Source organism: Zeugodacus cucurbitae, chromosome 5 (genome assembly GCF_028554725.1).
Source record: "Zeugodacus cucurbitae isolate PBARC_wt_2022May chromosome 5, idZeuCucr1.2, whole genome shotgun sequence".
Lineage (NCBI taxonomy): Eukaryota > Metazoa > Arthropoda > Insecta > Diptera > Tephritidae > Zeugodacus > Zeugodacus cucurbitae.
Genome location: NC_071670.1, coordinates 69,451,603 through 69,473,866, shown reverse-complemented (window position 1 = coordinate 69,473,866; position 22,264 = coordinate 69,451,603). Strand labels below are relative to the sequence as shown.

The 22,264-nt window shown below is 37.5% G+C and overlaps 4 protein-coding genes across 4 annotated transcripts; all 4 read right to left on the bottom strand.

Moving 5' to 3' along the window:
- Positions 1 to 1,889: 1,889 nt before the first annotated feature.
- LOC105215577 (protein THEM6) lies at positions 1,890 to 3,332 on the bottom strand. Its single transcript, XM_011189577.3, has 3 exons — positions 3,171 to 3,332; positions 2,514 to 2,653; positions 1,890 to 2,449 (listed from the first exon to the last, which is right to left on the bottom strand). Exons 2-3 carry the CDS (start codon positions 2,647 to 2,649, stop codon positions 2,004 to 2,006), a joined length of 582 nt encoding a protein of 193 aa, XP_011187879.1. The 5' UTR covers positions 2,650 to 2,653; positions 3,171 to 3,332; the 3' UTR covers positions 1,890 to 2,003.
- A 2,531-nt stretch (positions 3,333 to 5,863) lies between these two features.
- LOC105215575 (protein THEM6) lies at positions 5,864 to 12,633 on the bottom strand. Its single transcript, XM_011189574.3, has 3 exons — positions 10,210 to 12,633; positions 6,662 to 6,876; positions 5,864 to 6,585 (listed from the first exon to the last, which is right to left on the bottom strand). Exons 1-3 carry the CDS (start codon positions 10,358 to 10,360, stop codon positions 6,241 to 6,243), a joined length of 711 nt encoding a protein of 236 aa, XP_011187876.1. The 5' UTR covers positions 10,361 to 12,633; the 3' UTR covers positions 5,864 to 6,240.
- Positions 12,634 to 12,846: 213 nt separating this feature from the next.
- Positions 12,847 to 21,647, bottom strand: LOC105215607 (multiple inositol polyphosphate phosphatase 1). The gene is made up of 5 exons (XM_029042453.2): positions 21,291 to 21,647; positions 20,785 to 21,212; positions 15,063 to 15,424; positions 14,616 to 14,804; positions 12,847 to 14,555 (listed from the first exon to the last, which is right to left on the bottom strand). Exons 1-5 carry the CDS (start codon positions 21,505 to 21,507, stop codon positions 14,372 to 14,374), a joined length of 1,380 nt encoding a protein of 459 aa, XP_028898286.1. The 5' UTR covers positions 21,508 to 21,647; the 3' UTR covers positions 12,847 to 14,371.
- LOC105215576 (regulatory-associated protein of mTOR) lies at positions 15,185 to 20,778 on the bottom strand. Its single transcript, XM_011189576.3, has 3 exons — positions 18,176 to 20,778; positions 15,651 to 18,077; positions 15,185 to 15,424 (listed from the first exon to the last, which is right to left on the bottom strand). Exons 1-3 carry the CDS (start codon positions 19,956 to 19,958, stop codon positions 15,417 to 15,419), a joined length of 4,218 nt encoding a protein of 1,405 aa, XP_011187878.1. The 5' UTR covers positions 19,959 to 20,778; the 3' UTR covers positions 15,185 to 15,416.
- Positions 21,648 to 22,264: the final 617 nt, after the last annotated feature.

The following is a 22,264-nucleotide window of genomic DNA, read 5'->3' as shown; positions in this document are numbered from 1 at the left end:
ATGTTAGTCGAATTGTTTATTGTTTTTGCTGTTGTTCGGCTATGTTTGATCACCATCCATCAAACATGTTCGTTTGTTGATTTTTAAACATTAACCGGATTTTTACAGCTTTTTAAGTAAACACTAAGATACAGCTTTAACAACTTAATATTTGTAGTGTTGTAAAGCTAACCAAAATTGCTAAGTTTTTTTTTGTGAAAATTAAGCAATTTATAACTTCAGTTCAGTTAACCACCGAAGCGAAATTGGCAAATAAGAAAATATTAGAATTTAGTTCTATCAACGAGAATTTGAGGTTAAGTGGTTTTTAGAAAATTTATTGATCTTTTTTCGCTTCTTTAGTAAGTAGAAGCACTAGGTAATTTCACATAAAAAGCAACAACAAAAACTCAGAAAAAAATTTGGTTAAGAGTGTTGTAAAGTGAAAATATTAGGTACTATGAATGAAACATTTAAGAAGCTCTTCAAAATATGATTGGAAATACATGTATGAGAAGTATTTAAAAATTACGATAATAATCGTTTTTCATTCGTCTACATTGGGATAGCCTTGGGCTCTTTCAGCGATTTTAAAACGACGTCCCTTTAAGATACTTTTTAATGTGAAATCTTAAAAATCGACAATCGCCAAGCTCACAAATACACGTCTAACCTTAGGGCCTGCTACTGCTGTAAATACAGCTAACATTTTGTCAAACTTCAGGGAAATGTATATCCACGGCGGTGCCCTATTCTAAATTGGACAGTGGAGAACAACAGGTGAGCCCTACCACCTACAGATTCCAGGTACGAGTAGGAATCAGGGTCTATACCCATCACGATAACGTCCCATTCTGGAGTGCTACTGCGATGGAATATCTCCCACAGTTCCGTCCTCAGTGCCGTGTTCTGTTTGGCCAGCATCTTCACGATGGACTCCGTGGACATGACCGCCGCCCGTCCCCTAACGAAGATGTGAGTCTTTAGGAGTCTAGGGATCTCATCGTCGTGCACCATTGCAAGGAGGTTGATATTCAGCTCTTTTCGAGCTTTTTGGTTCCTTAGGTGTTCGGAGTCTTTTCCCTGACTCCTGAGGAATTTCGTTTGTACCGATCGGGGGGGTCCCACTGCCCTGAAGGCTTGTTCCGGCAGCCAGTAACCGCTGTTTGCGCGCTGCACGTCTAGCGGCACCAGAGCGTTTACCAGACTTTCGGGCGGGGTTCCCTTCCCCTTCGGCTTTTTCTTTTGACGAACATTTTTCTTCGTCTTTGAGCGGGGTTAGGGCCTCCACAATCCGTGCCCCTGCCACAGCCGAAGCTGTGTGTGGATTGCCACTTACGTGGGTTCCACTTGGAGTAATAATCCTTTTGTTATTACCTTCGCTCATCTTTTTGGGTTGCATTTTTACCTTATGCTAAAGGTGAACGAGGCTTTTCAGAGGGCATTCTTCGCTTCATCCTCCTACTTCCCGAGACGCTCACTAGAAGCCATTCGGGGTGCTTCTTCGTCCTATCCTCCTCCTTTTACAACACGGGCTTGGGACCGGCTATGGCGGAGTTTGCAAATTACTGGTTGTAAAATATCTTTGCTGTAATGCTTTCTGATCTTAATGATTGTCGTGCCTTTTATTTTTTTTAATAAAAATTCCCTTCTCGCTATACTTCAAACGATGCAGCATATTTAAATATTTGAAGCTTAAATGAGCTATTTGCATTTCGTGCATTACATATTTGCCATACCTATGCATATATTTATATATGGTAAGCAAATACGTGCGCGCATTTCCTTATAGTTGTTGGATGTCAAAGGTGTTTGTTAATTCATACCTATGTAATTAGCAAATTGGTATATTTTAAAGCTTTAAAAGCTCCGATGTCGAACTTTGACTCGCACAAGAAAGTGCTAAAAAATAGTTTATAGCTAAAAACTTTATTTCCACACCGCTAACGGTTCATAAAAAAGGTATAAAAAGTAAAACTAAATAACTAAATTAGTGAGTTTAGAAACTAAGAGAGAGAGCACGCTCATTTATCCTTGCGCAGCTTCTGACTGGACAACTCAATCGAGTCCAACCACAGTTTCAGCTCCGTCGGCATTTCCGGACGTGTCGCCGCTTCAGGGAAGGTCTTCATAATTGCGGTCACATCACAATTGGTGATGCACTGCTTGGACAGCGCCACAGCGCGTACAAACCCGTCTGAGAGTGTGACGAAGGATTGCTCCAAATAAATAGCCTTCTCATCCCACCAAATCAATTTGGTTTGGATTTTGTACGGATGAAAAATGGGTATGGTGCGGCGGTAGCGCACGCTCGAGGCGCCCTGCACGGCGCCACCTTTGCGCGCGCGCACCTGCTCATAGAGACCGGTCAGCGCATAAAAGTGGAAGCGTGCAAAGTCCAGCTCACGCAAGTAGCGTGCGTTGTTCATGTGCCTAATGAAGATGTCCACATCTTGTGAGGTGCAGAGGCCTGGTTTTTAGGGGTATAGATATGAGTTTAATATATTTGTATGTATGTATGTGTCTGTACTCACCATAGATGGTTGTGGTATCGGTGACTTTGCGTTTACTCTGGAACAGACGACCGGCCAGCACAGTGAAAATACAACGAATGAAGTAGTTAACATCCCAAATGATGTAGAGAATGAGCAATAGCACCAGGAAAGACATCGCGCTGTAGGTAGATACAATAAAAATCCAATAAATGTAACAAAATAAATAATCACAAAGAGATATGTGGAATAGGTGAAAACAAAAGTTGACATAGTTGGAATATGTCGTAACAGTAAATAACAACAATTGAAAAATGGTGATCCCAGTCGCTTTCAAATTTTGAAATTCGATTTTTTAATAAAATCTGTATAAAATACAACCAACACATCGAATATATTCCATCGGCGGCGCACTTTACTCTCTACTTGTCTCTTTGTTGTGTTGAACACTCCGCCCAGCTGTTTGCATAAACATGCCGATTGCTGCAATATATAATTAATTGCAGTGCAGCATTTTGACATTTGCCCCAAATTAACATTAATATTCGAAATTTATACAAATTTAATTCCAAAAGCTCGAATGAATGGATTGCAACACACACACCAAGTTGAGGACGACGACGGAAAGCGAAATTAAGGTGTACAAGTCACAGCATAGCGAGCGCTTTGTCTATAAACTCATTAATAATAGTGAATTACCTGATTGTTTGTGTTTCTTTGATTTCCTCTTCACAACGTCTGCTTTCCACAACACACCGCTAAGAAATGAAGCGCTTAATGGCGCTAACAACAGCACTATATAGCACCGAGTTTGTCGAAAAGAAAAGTAAAAGTCCAGAGAGCATGTAGTCACTACTCAGTGTGCTCATCATATATGTATATGTACGTAGGCTTTCTCTCAGATGGGCCACTTTGTTGTGGCATTTTTTATGCAACCGGTTTCTTTGTCAAACTTTTTGACTTTTGTTGAATGCCAGTGACGAGAGAGTGTATTATTTTTCACTCTCAATTTTGTGTAGTACTCTACATGTAGTATTACGGATACTAAAATTATATGGATTTTGATCTATCTAAGAAATACCCCAGTCAAATAATTATATGTGCATTTCGGCTTTTGTTTATATTTCACTGTTATTTTTTGGATTTCGGTAAATGTGGAATAAAAGGTTGATATGGTACCGTTACTATGCAACGAAAATTGTTTCATACTTTTCTCGTTCGTTGTACATTTATATTAAGAATGTGCTTGTGAATTGAGTATTGCATAGAAAATATTTATATGTGCAAAATCAGTTTACTGATAGTGTCGCAGAAAAAACTATTTTTGCTAAAATTTGTTTTCAAAATTATTGTAGGTGCATTAACGTAATGGATTATTAAAAATTTGATTACATTTATTTAACTTTAAGCCTAAAATGCCTCCTGGTACTAGTTTATCAGCCGAGGAACAAGTAATAATCACAGGAATGCATGAAAGCGGTTCCAAAATGGCTCTAGACCAAAGCGACATCGGAACTGTATCTCAAAATTTCTTAAAAACCCCTCTAATTATGGTATAGTGCGACGCAGCGGACGAAAAACAACATTGATAAGCGGTGCGAAAGAAGGATTCGACGGCTAGTAGTTACGGACTTGGCACCTCCATGGCACCTAAACCAACGCTAAAAAAAGACACAATAAAGCACATTTGAGGTTTGCAAATAAATACCAATTCTGTGCCGATAAGTGATAGAATACAGTCTTTAGTGACGAAAAAAAATTAAATTTGGTCGGCCCAGGTCATTGCAAGAAATATTGGAGAGATTCGCACCAGGAACGACGGTCCTACTACAAGCGATGTTTTGGTGAATTGGGTAGCGGTACCTTGATTTCATGGGCTGCATTTTGCTGCTGTGGAAAGCTATCTACATGTTTTATATTCACTCAAATGAATGCTAATAATGTAGATCTTTTGGACAGCGAGTTAATAAAATTTGCTGGCAATATTTATGGCATATAACTGGACATATCGAAAGGATAAGGCTTCAATCCACACGAAGAACATCTTTAACGACCGGAAAATTCCGGTATTACAATGTGCAGCATTGAGTTCGAACGTAAATCCTATTGAGGATCTCTTTGGGGATCTCTGTGCAGCATTGAGTTCGAACGTAAATCCTATTGAGGATCTCTTTGGGAATCTCTCTGCTCCTGTTTTCCACAACGGAAAGCAGTTTGAGACAGTACGTCACCTTAAATTAGCCATGAAGCAAAAATTTGCCAATATTTACATAACTATTCTAGAGTCAGTACTTAATTCTATGATTAAGCGGCTTAATTTAGTTTTAAAATATAAGGACAATTCTACTGACTTTTAAAATAAACATTTCTTTCAGTTAAACTCAAATGTATAGGCTTTACTGGTAAAAATAGTAAAATGCACATATAAATATTTACCATTAGCCTAAACTTCAATTCTGTTTTATAGTTTAAAAAATATTTTGAAATATGTTAATTTTTTGTTTTTTATATCGTATACATTAATAATAACAAACCTGCATACTCAGAAATATTTTGCAATTTTGTAATCTTTGATTTTTTTTTTTGCAAAAAGTTCATGCACATATAATTATTTGACTGAGGTATACTCAGAGGTTCCTATCGCTCTACAAACATGTCTGAAATTTTTCGTTTTGTCGTCATCAGTACCCAGGGAAAGGGAACCATATATGGATAAAGCTCGGTGTTCGTCTTATCGACTTTAATTCTTCTTTTTGCGTTGCTTAAATTTAACATTGAGCACAAACATATTTAAAATATTGATACATACTCTTATATGCAGCACGTTTTACGGCACCTACAGGGAGTGAGGAAATTGATTCAGTGGAGTGCCACTCGGGATTTCCAATGGCCATGTATATAATGTCTGTTCAAAAAAATAAGCGAATATTGGTCAAAACCAATACTGTAACGATGCCCCAATATCCATATTCGCCAGAAAAGACTCCGTGTGTCATTTTCCAATTTACCAAAATAAAGAGAACCGTTAAAGGACCGTTGTTTTATAAGCATACGAGAAAACGCTGAAAGAGCCAAAGGCTCTTCCCAAAAATCGAGTTTAGGAAGTGTTTCGACGATTGAAAGAAGCGCTAGAGTAAGTGCATAATATGGAATGTGGACTATTTTGAAGGCGAGAACATTAATGTAGACGAATACATAAATATTATAAAAAAAAAATTACCGTTATTTTTTGAACTCACCTCGTATTTGAATATACCATATATACAACATATAAATCTTTCAGCATACAGAAGAATATTTCTTTTACCCAAAAGTACACTTTGAAGTCTACTTTTCTTCCTACAAAATATCCCCACAAGAAAAGTATCGTTCAAAATAAAACGCTCCACATAATTTTCTACAAATTTATTTGTATTCATGATGACTCTAGTGATTATGCTTTTTTGCACACATTTACACATTCAAGTAGTTATAGGCAGATTATACTTAGGATTGGCATACACAGCTAGACCACTTTAGCGCTTCATACAATTCGACTATCAAATAAATTAACTAACTAAACTAAAAACTTAATAAAATACATCTCTTAAAGATTCTTCGTATTAAAATCAGCTCAGAAAATAAATAAATTCTTTCTACCAGGCATACACCAGCTTGCTATTTAATAAGTGCAATGACATATGTCTGTTTGTATGTATAAGGTTTGACTCGAGTATTTTAGACACGTATTTCTTCATTTCATATTCAGCATTTCGACTAAACGCAACTATCAGCAATTCGAGCGCAAATTCTTGCTTGACAAATCATTGTACTCGATCCATTTCTGAATCTCGGGTGGCACATCAGGTTTCAACTTAACACGCGTCTGTCCATTTTCGGCCACATCCAGATTGGTTGTGGTCACCGCACTGTTGTCCAGGCTCACTGTTGAGCTCACCGTATTGTGCGACGCTTGCAGTTGCATGCTTTTAGGTGCCAGCAGATCATTCATCACCTCCTCCGCTGAGCAATCAACAATGCGTTGTCGGCAAATTGCAATGGCATGCACAAATTGATCGGAGGGCCGCACAAAACGATGTTCCATGTAAACGGACTGATCGTCCCAATAGATGATCTGCAAAGTAGAAAGATTTGAATAAGAAAATGTTATGTGTAATTATTTACTATAGTGCTCTGTAGCGAACACTCACGCGCGATTGTATATGAAATCGGTGATAGGGTCTGATAAATCGCCGATAACGTATGGTAGCAGCGCCCTGAAAGACGGAACCACCTTTCCGTTTGATCGCGCGATACAAGTCGGTGCGCTCATAGAAGTCCACGCGTGCAAAATCCAGTTCGCGCAAATAGCGCGCATTGTTCATGTGGTAGAGCAGCCAATCGATGTCGTTGGTGAGGCAGAGGCCTAAGAAAAAATGAAGAAATTAATATTTAACATATTTCGTCTTAAGAAGAAAATCTATTTCAGAAGAATTAAAGTAAAATTGCATGATTTGAATTAAGGAAATATATTATTGTTATGTCCTGCGTCGCTTCTGAGAGAAAATGTTGGTTAAAAGGTCAGTAAAAAAATACTCATGATAATCGAAACCTTGCAATATTTAAACTTAAAACCCATATACATTATAGATTTGCATTTTTAATTTTTCCATGAATTTTCTCAAAAATTCTCTTTTATTTTTATAAATTTTTTCTTCATTTTATTTAAGCCTTAAAATTACGTATACGCATAGTAGTACCTTTTACTAGGATGAAACAAGTTACGTATACGCAGTGCACGACCTCTAAGCCTTGCAAGCATTTTTGCACGATTTCTTCGCTACCCTAACCGTTAAAAGTAACTACTTAGTATTACAACAACACTCATACAATTGTGTGTTTTACTCAAATACTTATGTCGCACGGCTGGTGTCAATAATAACAATTATTCATAAATTTACATTCCGTTAACGGCATTACCTTGAACTTGACTAAACTAATCACTTAAATGAGTAATAGAATGCGCCTCGCTTACAGGGTTATGGTATGCGCTTGCCAACAAAGCTGATTGCGATAATGTCAACGTCAAAGTGGCTGAGTTAAAGTACATACACACATAGCATACATACATTACCAACATAGCTTTGATGGAGAAATTAAAGGCGAACACTTTCGCTTATAACACAAACAAGAAAAATAAAAAGTGAAACCTCGAAAGTAAATAATGTTTCCATTATTGCTTAGCGAAAGCAAATGGAAATCGAATGGACATGAGAATGTTACATGCAAGGATACATACAATCTACGACATACTGGCCTCTTTGGAAAATGTTTAGAGAGATTTTGACTTAGGAAAGTGTGAACGGGTATTCATTAGAAAATTTATAATCAATCTTCCAAGTGGTTTCACATATTTATTACTTAGAAATAAAAGCAAAATAAAATATTTTCAAAGACACTATATGAATAGTTGAGATTTTTTCCAAGTTAAATATTCTCTCCAGGCCTTTTTGAAAAGGTAGACGATGGCTTACGTAAATAATTGTCGTGATGGTGCTTACGTAATCGTAATTGCACGTGTCAATTGCATGTGGCAAGAGCAGCTGAGTAACATAAACTACCTACTATGTGGTGTGTTCAAAAAATAACGGGAACTTTAAAATTTATAAATATATAAAGATATAAAAATATTTATTCACAGGTTTGAAGACACTTGGACTCTCCTTTTTATTTTTATACTCTCGCAACAAAAGTTGCTAAAGAGAGTGTTATAGTTTTGTTCACATAACGGTTGTTTGTATGTCCTAAAACTAAACGAGTTAGATATAGGGTGATATATACCAAAGTGATCAGGGTGAAGAGTGGAGTTGAAATCCGGATGTCTGTCTGTCCGTCCGTCCGTCCGTCCGTCTGTGCAAGCTGTAACTTGAGTAAAAATTAAGATATCTTGATGAAACTTGGCACACATGTTCCTTGGCACCATAAGAAGGTTAAGTTCGAAGATGTGCGGAATCGCACCACTGCCACGCCCACAAAATGGTGAAAACCGAAAACACATAAAGAGCTATAACTAAGCCCTAAAAAAGTTATAAAAGTAAAATTTGGAACAAAGGATCACACTAGGCACATTTGAATGTAATTTTTTTGGAAAAGTGGGCGTGACCCTGCACCCAAATAGGTTTTTTATATATATCTTGCAAACCAATAAAGCTATATAAACCAAACTTTCTGCAGTCATTTCTTTTAGCCGTTTCCTCATACAGTCGGATAATAACCACGCCCACCTCCCACACAAAGGTTAGGTTGAAAATTACTAAAAGTGTGTTAACTCACTAACGATAAACGTCAGAAACACCAAATTTTACATAAGAAATGGAAGAAGGAAGCTGCACTGAGATTTTTTACAAAATGAAAAATGGGCGTGGCGTCGCCCACTTATGGGTCAAAAACCATATCTCAAGAACTACTCGACAGATTTCAATAAAATTCGGTATATAATATTTTCTTGACACCCTGATGACACTAGTGGAATATGGGCGAAATCGGTTCACAACTCCGCCTACTTCCCATATAACTCAATTTTGAATCCTTCTGATTCGTTCACTTTATAATGTATACATAAGGAACCGATAAAGATAGCGAAATAAACCTTTTCACAAATACTGTATTTGAGCTGTGACATCACTTGTGGAAAAATTGTCAAAATCGAACCATGAATTTTCAAGGCCCTTGATATCAAACATGAAGAACTCAGTGCCTAAGGGTAATTTTTCACCGAAAATATAGGTAAATCTCTAAATAAATTACGAGAGTATAAAATGTTCGGTTACACCCGAACTTAGCCTTTCCGTACTTGTGTATTACTGTGTTCATTTATATGCTTGTTTTTATGAACTTGGCGTTTTTTGTTTGTTAAAAGCTCACACTTTGTTGCTTGTTCGTGAATTTTTGACCAAAATCATGGGCTGTAATGGTACCCTAGCCTCCATATTCGCCAGACATGATTCCATGTGACTTTATCCTCTTTCCAAAATTAAAGGACTTAAACAGCCGCCGTTTTACAAGCATACGAGAAATCGCTGAAAGAGCCAAAGGCTATCCCAAATATCGAGTTTGAGAAGTGTTTCCACGATTAGAAGAAGAGCTGGCATAAGTGCATAATATCGAAGGGGGAACAATTTAATGTAGATGAATACATAACCATTATTAAACAAAACGAAAATTCCTGTTATTTTTTTAACACTCCTCGTATAGATTGTTTAACCGCACTATGCAACAGAACGTGCTTAGTTGCATATCTTTCATCGCAATGTTTTCATTTCCTTGTTTTCGATGCAGATTACACTAGTTCCACAAACAAGAGGATGTCGTAGAAACCACGTTTTTTCTATTGTAAGAATGTCATAGAGAGCTTTGAAATGTTCGTAACAAATTCATTACGTACTATTACTGCGGAATTGCTCTCTCTTCGTCACTTGAACAGTGGCTTTTAAGCCTATCCCTTGTCATCATATACCAAAAAAAAAAATAATGATTATCTACCCTTGTGGTTGTTTTTATATCGTAGATGTCGGGACAGATTCCAAGACAAACATTTGTTGAAATCTACTCACATTACTAATATAATAAGTATACTAACTTCAATACTTCTTCTGTTCTGTAAGTTTTTTGAAGTTGAGGTAAGTCATATTTATGAAGCTTAAAAATAAATTTAATCTAATCACAAGTTATGAATAATTTTTTTACAAAAAAAACTCACCTGCCACTGTGGTCGTCTCCAAGATGTGGCACTTTCGCTTGACGAAACGCGCTAAAAACACACAAAGGCACATACGCAGGAAATAATGCAGTTCGAAGAGGGCATAGAGCAACAGCCCAGCAATTAGCAAATAACACCACCAAGGCAGCATAATTGGAAGCGATTCTTTCGTACACTTGATCGTGTATAACGGCAATATATGTATATATATAAATATGTAACTGTGATTGTTTGTGCAACTAAACCAAGCTTGCGTGCGTTTACCGGCAACGGAACCAGCTCGAAGGAGCAACAAAGTTTATTTGAATGGACTGCTTTTCGCTAGCGTGACAAGCATGTTCAATTGTACTAGAAAAAGTTGTTGTTACATTTAATTGCGATTGCTTTATATATAATTAGCTGCACTAATATGGATTCAAAACGGTTAATTATTACGCTATGCACTGCAGCGGCTTCGTGGCGAAATCAAAAAGGATTCACTGCTCCAGTTGCACCACCAAAGCGTTGAAAGGGTGTAAAGTTTAATTTGGATTTTTGTTGTTGTTGTTGTTTTAATTTGTTCGCGTGTGTTTTGTACTTTTAGTGATTTTTGCAGTATTTTTTATTTTTTTATTTAATTCAAATTATTTTTCTTTTATAATTATTTTTTTTTTTTTTTGCTTTTTGGCATTTGGTGGGAGATTAACGAGAAGTGTAATTTTTAATTTACCGTTAGTGAAGTCTACAATTTTTCACATTTTATTGTGCAACTGAATGTATGTTTTACACTTGTAACAGTTAGTTTTTTATTTAGACAGGATTCTTTTGCTTATTCTTCAGCTATCCAGTTATGATTTGTATTTTTTTTAATATCCGTCAATTCGTGCGTCTTTTCTTTCTAGTTTATCAAAAGTGGGTCATGATCCTTTTCAATTCAGTGTCATCTTAACAAAAAACGGAAGTGAGTACACAGTACACTTAAACAAATATACTCATGTATATACCTATTTACATATGTACGAGTGTAAGCATCCTTAGTCACTCGGCTTATTACAATACTTTTCTTTTGTTGGTTTCAGTTGTCACTGCCACTTCCTTGCAGTCTTATTCACACCCGACACACACAGCACTCGAATCAGGTGATGTTGCAGTTATTGTTGCATTTATTTGTAGGTATGTGTGTATAGAAGATACATGTATTCAAGTTTAATAAGTGTTGTTGTTTTTTCGAGTTCTTACTTTAATTTATATATACAACGTAAAGTGCCTATTAAATACAGTACAGTATGTATTTATATATTATATATACATATATATAGATATACTTTCAAGGAGTGCTAATAATTGATATATAGTATATTGACCGAAAAACTTTGTATACAATATAAATTGGTGGAAGTGCTTTCTCGCCTTTCGATTTCTTCTTTATTATTTGCACAAAGTTTCTCCTCACTTTACACGCCTAAAAGCAAACAACGAATTGTTGCAAACAAAAAACTTGCTTCGTCGACGTCAATTTCACCACCACTAAATGCCACTTTGTGGGTCTGGTTGTGTGCATAATAAGTACTAAGTATTTTTGTCTAAAAATTCTCTAAGATTTTAATACCGTTTCTGAGGCACAACATTTCGTGGCCACAACTAAATAACTACTAAGCAATTTGGGGCCGAAAAAAATTGTACTCTCAGGATTATTACGTTGAAATTTTTGACATTTCCTCAAAGAGTGCAAGAGAGCGACTGCGCATTAACGAGACGAAAGAGCGTGCAACACGTGGAAGATTTGTGTAGTAGCAACAATAACATTAAGAAAATACAACTCTTTTGTAGTGTAAAAGGAGGTAAAGCAAGAAATAACAAAGAAAGGTGAGATGATGAAAGATGTTGTGATCTGTTAGGCAACTGGGGAAACAGCGATAGACAAAAAGACTGTATGACTAACCTACCACAAGATTAGGTACATATGTAAGCATGTACCCTCGTAGATATGTTCGGAAAATAACGGTAATTTTAGTGTTTTGAAGAAAATGTTTATTCATCTCGTTACGCCTTTAAAATAATCCCCATTCGATGCTATGCACTTACGCTAGCGCTTCTTTCAATCGTCGAAACACTTCTCAAACCCGATTTATGTGATAGTCTTTGCCTCTTCCAGTGATTTCTCGTATGCTTGTAAAACGACGTTTCCTTAAGGTTCTCTTTATTTTTGGAAACATGAAACCCGTGAAATTTAAGTTTTACGATTCCCGTTATTTTTTGAACACACCACGTATAATGTGTGAGGTTAATACAAAGCTCCACTTTTCCATTTCTTATCAAAATCAGCGAAATGCAAACACATTCTTTCAATATTATATTTCTTAATTTATTTTTCAAAAAAGTTAGTTAAGTAGTTTATACATTGCAAGTAGTAATTACCACAAGTAAATCATAATTATCTTATTAATATTAATTTATGTATGTATGTCTATGTATATGTATGTATATATCAATAAAAGGCGCACTTTACACTGAAATTAAATGATAACAGGTTTACTATTGAACACTTTTTGTATGCTTTAGGCGGTAAGCTTAAGAAGATGATTTGTTTTGGGGTAGGGAAATTTACAATGGAATTGCAAAAACAATAATTGTCTATTAACAGTTATAATATATATATTTGTTTTTTTTTTTATTAAAGTGTATGCTGAAACTAATTATTTATATTAAGTGTAAAGGTGTTTGTTGCAAATTATGCTTTTGTTCGTTTACTTTCAGTTTAACTGATAAATAACAGTAAGTATGGCGAAACAAATTAGTTGAACGCGCTTTAAAAAGCAACAATAAATTTAATGTTGAATTTTTGCAGCCAGTTCAAATTTAAATTTTTGTTTATTTCTTTTATTTACCATTACTGCGTACTGCGTTCACTTTTTTACTGTTATTCTTCTATATATTCCGTTTGCCTTAAGTGTTTTTTATTTTTTATTTGTAATCAAATGAATTATTGCATATAAATTAACTTTGTTATACGCACTTAACGGAATACATTTTCAAAATGCGCCCTTAATTATTTTGGCTGACAATAGGCATTTTACCTATTTAAATATATATATGTATAATATATAGTATGTTGTATGTGTTTTTATAAATACTAAATTTAGAGTTTTATTTCACGTCCCGTATTGTATGCCTATTTCGCAAATTATAACTTATGATTATATAAAAATTTACATTTACAAATGTAGCCAATTGAAACAGTATGCAATTTTGAGGTTATATTTTAACTTATGCCACACAATTGCAATGAAAATGGTTTTGCACGCAACTCAAGCAGCATGAATTGGATTTTTGTTCATTAAATCGTGCTAGCACATTTTTAATTTTAATTTTTGCAACCGACTTCAAACTGACTAATATTGTATTAAAAAAAAATATATATATTTTCTTTATATACAACAAAATTTTAGTGTTAACAAAGAAGAAAACTCAAGTTAGCCGTGACTATGTTTAGTTGTATGCACTTTAATTTACAAATTATCGAATCTTAATTAAACCATATTGTTCACTTTGCGGTAACTTAAACTGTAAAGTTACAATATAGCTGCTGTTAACGTTTGTTTTTTTGTTTGTTTTGTTTCTTGCATAAGATAATCACTACAAACACTATTTAACTTAATTGCACTACATAAATGTACATATGTATGTAAATGTACATTAGCGTCGTGTTTATTTACATATGAGACGAAAATATGTATGCATCTTGTATATATGTTAGCTTATTATTATTACTAGTTGTTGTTATTATTTTTGTTGTTTTAAATGTGTTTTCTTTTTTGCTTTCATATAAACCATTTTTATATAACTATGTAAATATATATTTTTTGTAAACTTCTTCTTTGTGTGTGTGTGTGTGTATATGCATCTTCAGCGCTGTTATCAATTTTAGTTTTGTGTATAAGCAAAATTAGTTGCGTCGCTGTATTTAGTTGCTAATTCATTTTTGTGTTTTGTTTGTTGTTTTTTTTGCACATTTGTTAATCCAAGACATTTGACAGTTTCTGAGCACAACAATAATCACAATTCACAATTCGTAGCCGAAATTATTCAAGAACAGCAAATTAATTAAAAACTGGTGTATTAAGGAGTATACGCGGTATATAGCACTCTGTCAGCGAAATTTTCATATTATTTCCAATTCTATTCAATTCTCGTCATGCTGATGTATATTGCAAAGCTCGTCAAAGTCACAATGCGAAATCTGTTGTTCATAATGCGTTTTTAGTGTTTTCAAGCTGCAGAGATCTTGATCCTGTGGACAGCCGGGCAAGCGTATGGCGCGTTCTTGATGCAACGTTAATACCATTGGACCATTTTCATTATTACACCTAAGGAGTAGTGACATTTTAATTAGTAATTAGCAATTAGCATTTTTGCGTTTCACTTACTCATAGAGCACAAAAGCTAAATTCGTTGCGAATGCGTCGATCATGCTGGTGCGCCAAGCGCGTTCACGCCCAAAATCACGATAGGTCAAAGGCTCGGCATCTTTATAAAGACCAAGATGAGCCAAAACCTTCAACAGAGTACCAGAGTGTGTAAAGTAAAAGGTGACATTTGATTTGTTCGATGTTGGACTGGAAAAAGAAACAATTGTTGAAGAGTTTAGAAAATGCTGCTTAGAATACAGGAATACAGGATATAAGACAATAAAAAAACAAATAATTAATAAATAAAAATATTTTTGTTAGCAAAAATTAATAAATCAAATGGAATTCAATATTATAATTTTTTTTTTGATTTTATTATTAATTATTTTTATTTTTATTTTATTATTAATTATTTTTTTTTTTTTCGTTAATTATCTATTAATGATTTTTACATATTTTACTCACTCAATATATTCAAACATATTTTGAATCGCTGCACAGGCCATGCGATGGGTGATTTCATAGCCATAACCGTCATTCCAGAAATACTCGAGATCTTCGAAAAATTCGAAAGCTTTAATTGTGTCCTGATTGAATAGACTACACCACACAGAGGGCTCTTGGCCACGATGCCAAGCTGTCTCAAAACCGCATATCGTATAAATGAGCTTGGCGTCTTCGGCTGTGATATTTTGAATTTGTGTGCGATGACGTATATAGTTAACGGCATCAATTATTTCGGGTTCATGCAGAAAACGTTCTGAATTGTCAAATGTCTTTGGATTTTTATCAACATCGATTTTCCATTTGTTGCAAAGTTTATAAAACTGCAATTAAACAAAGAAAGCAATGTAAATACAAGAAATAGAGCAAAAAAACAAATTAATTAAAGAAATAAATAACCAAAAAATAAATAAATAACAAAAAAAAAAATAGTAAAATAAAAATTATAAGACAACGAAACTTTTATTTGCACAAAACTCTGTTAAAGAAAACAAAAACTGCCAAACTGTCCAACGGTCAGTCCAACATTCGTCACTAATTACTATATACCTGCAGCAGGTTCGTACACGACGACTGTGTTGTCGACACAACCCACCGCCAGGGCGGCCTTGTGCGAGTGGAACGACAAACAGGTCGGATAGCCTATTTTCGTGCCCATAAAGCCCTCATTGCCGCGCAAAGTGTTGATCGCACGCCCGTTCTCCTGATGTATCGCAATGCCTTGCGCACTACCGCATGCCAAGAGGTCAGCTGACGGATGACTAGCAATCACGGCCACATCGACGCTCGCCTCCCAGCTCTGCACAGCAGCGGCTTGCCGCAAATCGAAGACACGCATGCGTCCTTGTGAACAACCGGTGACCAGCATTGGTTGGTTCTCCTTCATGCAAGCCGATAATATGGCACCGGTGTGCTCGCGAAACACGCAGATGCGCGACTCTTGTGGCGACTGACGCTTGTCGAACAGACGCACACTGCCATCAGCACAGCCCGCCACCACAATGCTGCTGTTCAGATTGTATGAAAATGGTGCCAGCACCTGCACACTCGTCTCACTGCCAATCGGTATGTCGCAGTGTTTCAGCTCACGTTCAACGTCCCAAATGCGTAGGTAACGCGAAATGCCACCACCCACCACCAAGTGCTGGCGACTCTGTTGCCAAGCCGTGACTATGCCTGTGCGCATCATATCGCGACGATGCTTCAGCGAGGACGAGCCCGAGCCAGACCCACTGCCGCTACCGCCACTACCGTAGGAACTAGTATAGGCGGCGTTCATTGCAGGTATGCCCTCGAAGGCAGTGATTATCCGCGACTCTGGGTGATCATCTGTGCCGGGCTGCCAAACGCGCACCACACCGTCCTCATGACCGGCCAGTATCAAGCTGATGTCTTGTGCATTCAAAAACTCGATGGCACTAACGCGTGAAGTTAAGCTTTGCTGTTGTTGTTGCAGATATTGTTGTTGATGATGCTTCATATGTGCTGACGGCGAGGACGACGCGCCACCGGATTCACCAACATGATTGCGCGTTGCCGAGGCGCTGCCCGCTTGTGGTACATAGGAGCGCACCGCATTGCGAACCCAATCATAAACCAGCACCTTTTCCTTATAGGCAACGGCGAGTTGCGGTTCGTATGGCAGTAATTTAACAATGGCTGGCGTGTGCTGTGTCTTCAGCATGCATATTTGGGTATCGATGCGGCTTCCGCGTATATGTTGCTCTTTCGCTAGACGCCGTATCAGCTCGTTGCGATGGAAACGGAAGTGGCGAGAACGTAGCTCAGGCGAATTCGTGTCGGCGGGAAATACTTGCTGTCCTTCCGTACCCTCGGCGGAGGCATAGCGATTCTTGCCAGGTCGCATGAAGTACGAATTGGCCCATGATATGAACTCGGTTTGCAGGATTGGTTTAAGCGAAAGTTTCGGCTCGTAGTTGTTTTCGCTGGTGCTGCTGTGTGCGGAACGTGAACCGTCGCCATTGCCACCGCCGCCTACAGCATTGATATTCAAACCGGCCACGCCACCGACGACATTACCAACACCCAACATACCGGTGCTGCGACTGCCGTTTAGCTGTGAGCAACTGTCCGTCTCATCGCCCATCGATGTGGTGCGCATTTTCCTTTGCAAAATGCTCTGATGGTCTCCGCTGCCAGATAACTTTGAACCGCGCAACTTGTTGGCCCAGTTGCTGATATTTGGGTGACCCACTTGAACACCACCCGCGCCTACTGGCGGCGATTCGCCACTTAAAAAGTTGCCACGCGTAGAAGGACTCGGTGGCAAACTGACGCTTGAATTGCACTTATCACTGGTAGCCTCTTTGGCGGTAATCAAATCAACCGACTTGTCCCGCACGTAAGCAATGATTTTCTGCGCAGTTTTAGCAACCTCCGGAAATGGATCATGGCCGAGATTGTAAATACCTTGCCACAGGCGCAAAAATATCGACTGAAATGGTATAGCACTGGAGACCATGTTCGATATGGAACTAGAGCTGGCGCCTCGACGCATAGAAACACGTTCCAAACTGTGAGTCGAATGGTGTACAATCGATGGGCTGGGCGTACTCGTTATGCCATGGCTTATGCTGGCGCTGCGCTCACTACCACTCACGGAAGTCGTTAGTGCCAATGCGGGGTTTGAACCACTCATCTGTTCTTGCATATAAACAGTGACGAACTGTGACTCAAATAACAGCACCATCCACTGCAAAGCTGCCACTAACTCTGAGCGCACCAATGGCGACATATCTTCACCCACCGTATCCAAGAGCGTAATGGCGATTATGCGATCAATATTATTTGCGTGCTCTTCTCGATCCGTTACGGAACTAATGAAAGTGCCCAGTGCAAAAACAGCAGCCGCGCGTACTTCGGGTATGGGATCCTTTAGTAGAGGATACAGTTTTTCGTGCGCTAAATCACGCACACCAGACCAGCGCGCCTTCTCGAAATTCTGCCAAAGCATACCTGAGTGTAATAGTAAAGAAATTTGTTAGAAATTTTTAAAATGTTATTATATTTCATTTCGTATCGTTTACAATAAAAATATTACACTCTCAACATACCTAAGCAAATGGCCAGCCATTGACGCAGCAGCCAGCTTTCGTCGTTCAATTGCTCCAAGCAGATGGACACCAACGAACCCTGCAAAGCACTCGTTTTCCCCAGCAGGAAGTCATTGACTATGCAAGCCAGTACAAATGCGGAGAGTGTGCGGTGCTCCTTGGAGACTGTTGTATCCTGCAGTACTGACAGAAAATATTTATGCTCTTTCACCAAATCCACCTGGCATTTCGGGTCGACCGCAAGTATTTTGGCCCATATAAAGACAAGCACGGGGCGCAACTCTTTTGCGGAGCTTTGTAGCAGTTTAAGTACGTAAGGGAAGATGCCCACACCCAGCGCTAAATTCACAGCCCATGGACCCAGATCGAGGAAGCGTGCTAGTAGTTCTAATGCACGTAGGCGATGTACTTGTGACAGCAGCACTTGTAGAACTATGGGTAACTGCTCAGGTGGGGATCTTGATTCGGATTCACGATCGAGCCAAACTTGGAAGGCCGTTAGTTGTTGTTCGAAAAATGGTAATTGACGATATGGTGCACCTTTCTCCAGTATTTCAGGCAATTGCTGCAGAGCGTAATCGACAACTAAGTCCCAAGCAGACCACATGTGATGCCGGAAGCAGGGCGGTAATGCTGGATGCGATACGGGTGTGCAATCGTGAGAACGTAAAATTCGTTCGGCTAGTAAAAAGTTGCGAAAAAGACTGGCCACCAACAAGTCTTGGCGGAATAATCGCTGAAACAGTTCACGCGGTAAAGTGTTCCATGCAATGGTGTCGGTTATTGCAGTGAATATCCAATTCAACTCTCCCATCATTGTACGTCGGTCATTTACTTTTCCTGGTATTTTATCGACTTGCTCACTTTGAATGAGTGGCACTAGTTCGAATTTCTCCTGCATTGTATACCATTTCAGCGCGATATTGATGGGCGTAGTTAGGCAGGAAGTAAAGAGATCTGCTGGAAGGTTGGCATTCATCGGTAATATCTCATTAACGGAACAGGCGGCCAAATGTATGCAATTTTTATAGCTTACAAATGGCGGTAGCATTGAAGATTTCTCCAAGTCTCTCTCATGTTGTTCCGCAAATTGCTGGAACGAATTTATTATTATACCTGCATTGGAACAATCGTATACGTAGATTGATGGTGCGCCCATCCAACTTTGCAACTCAAATATGCTCAAAGGTATGTATTGTGTGAAGGTCTTGTTGAACACCCAAATCTCACCATTTGCCGTCGGCTTTGGCACGCCATGACCATTATAATGGAAGAGTATGCGTTCACCTTTTGCATTGCGGCGTAGTGAAGTACACAACTTCTTTACATCTTCTGATGTTGGATCATGACATTTCTTGTAACGTGCACGAGGTTGCCACCGTTCATATTGCATTTGAAGATTATTACCTATCTGCTCCATTGCCTTCGGTGCCGAAACAGAAGACGGATCAACCCAACATTCGAGGCGTGCACAAGGCTGTATTTTAACAACGTCCGGTGGATCAACGCCTATGTTAAGGCACAGCACTAACACCACACTTGCCGTTTTCATACGTTCTCGTATGCGCCATGCAACCGCTGTGCATTCTATACCCTCTATTCGCTCTTGATGTCGTTTAGCTTGGAAACAAAGTGGACAGTGCTTGTCAGGCACTATAATTCCAAAAGAGCCATTTGTCAACTGTTGCAGAATCGGTAGCATTTGTGGATTATCAGACATCGATGTTTTTCGGCTGCTAACCATGGAGGTAGAAAGACGTCCATAATTGCGAACACTATCCATTTATATATCAAATTGCAAAAACAACACACTCCTTTGATATATCGTAAATATCAATAACAGTCCGTCAAGAGGTCGATTATAAATGACCCTGACCGACTTAAGGCCGACTTTGCCAGCGACAATTATTTTCCAAATTATCTGGCTGAACTTTTAAATTCTAGTTGCTTATAATACTTCTGCACTATGTCGAAATATAGCTGCGTCCAATAGTTTTCGTATGTCGGTATATAATGCTCAGAACTTTGAAGCCGCTTTTTATGTCTCAGACCCAACAAAGCAAAGATATCCCGTAACTGTTCAATGCACAGCGAAATATGATTTGTCGATGAAGACTAATAACAAAGCACTATTTTTGCTAGAATCGCATTATATCACATCACTTTTGCGCATTTTGTATTTACTTAACGACTTTAATGCGTTTCTAACTTTTAATTACTACAATTTTTTTACTTTTAATTGAAAACCACGTTAGACTGAAAAATACGCAGCATTCTTTCAATTCCTTACCTCATTTGACGTTTGCATCAAATTTTCTTGGTTGTTCTGCTTTAAGTGGCAGTTCGCGTCTTTTGTGTTTTACCTGCCGCATTCGTCAATAACATTTGGGTTCAACCGATAGAGTTGCCGTTACACATAAATTAAAACTATTAACACTAAAGCTACAGCTACTTGATTTAATGTTTCGTCTTACTATAAAATACATTTTTCATCTTACTTTAAAATATAAATTTTCACAATTTATGATAAACTAAAAAAATCATTACAATAAAAAATGGTGAAAAAACATGTGATAAAGTATCAAATATACAAAAAGATATGCACGCACCCTTAAAACTGGATCCTTATGCTCAGCTTCGGGGTATACTACTGGTCCAACGTTTTCTCTTCCAAAAAGACCAGCGGCAAAACTCTCTGCGCTCTTTAGCGTGCGCTGCGTCTTCGTATATTTAAAAAAATATATATCAGGATCAAAATGATTAAGTAATAGTTTTGGAAAACGATTTCGCATTCGCTTCCCTAATCCCATCAGCTCGTATTCCCCTTCAGTTGTAAGATATTTCTCCTCTTCGTTATCGACATCAAAACCCCAAAGACTAAAACGTGCCAATTCCTTCGGACATAACTTAGTTTTCGGTTTCGATAAAATGTATTCCTTCAATCGAGTTAGTATCGACTTTGCTTTTTCAATATGTTCTTTGCTAGGATTTCGAGTTCCATGTCTTATGACTGACCACATACGCGTTGGACGACAATCTGGTGGAGAAAATGAAAGAATTAAATAATATTTTGCAATTACAGTTGCTCTATGTTTTCACTTTGTATATAACATACCCGGATACTCGATCGGTTCATCGTCCAGGTTAGCCACTACACGATAAGGAGTTTTCGTAGATAAGTGCGTCTCGATATCATGTCGTTTGACTTGTGAACATTGCGGCTCTAACTGCTCTTCTGTTTCAGGTGCAACTTGTTCAGTTTCAGCAACGACTTGTAATACTAAACACCCAATGGCACACAATAAATACAAATAGACTAGGCACTTTATCATTTCTGCAGTATTCAACGTGAATAGTTGCAAAAATTTGTCAATTAAATAAAATAGGAAATTTAGTTAAATTATAAAATAGAAGAGGACACACAAATAATAATAATCACACAGGAATAGCAGAAACAGTAAATGGTGAATAAAAAGAAATGTCAAATAAGTCAACAATTCTCTGAAAAAGTAGTTTTAAGGAACACAAATGTCAAACAGAAGTCTCCAAAAAATATGAAATGCTGCCAAGTGACGGTATTATGCACATTGAGGATTTACGGAGGCAATTTTGGAAAAACTTTAAGTAAAACAATTTAAATAAATTAAATAGTTTTAAATAAAATAGATAGTTAATCCGTATATTTACCATTAATAAGCAAGCAGTTCTCTTTATAAAGCAAATTGATCGTTGATTTATGAATTTCAAAAATATATTAAAATAAAATTAGAAAATAGCATTTTTGTATTTTGTATTTTTCAAAAAGGATTAAATCTAATGTGGGTTTATTAATGTGGGTTTATTAGATTTAATCCTTTTTGAAAAATACAAAATACAAAAATGCTATTTTCTAATTTTATTTTAATATATTTTTGAAATTTATTGTAGTAGCAGAAATATCACCCAAAAATAAAATATTGAGAAATGCATACGAGTTGACAGCCTTTGCGCGGATATTAATCTAGTTCGTTTAGATCCTCTCTAGAATGATAAATATCATTTTTGGATCCTCTGTCGTGTGTCAGAGGAAGTTGTGGTACTTCTATTTGA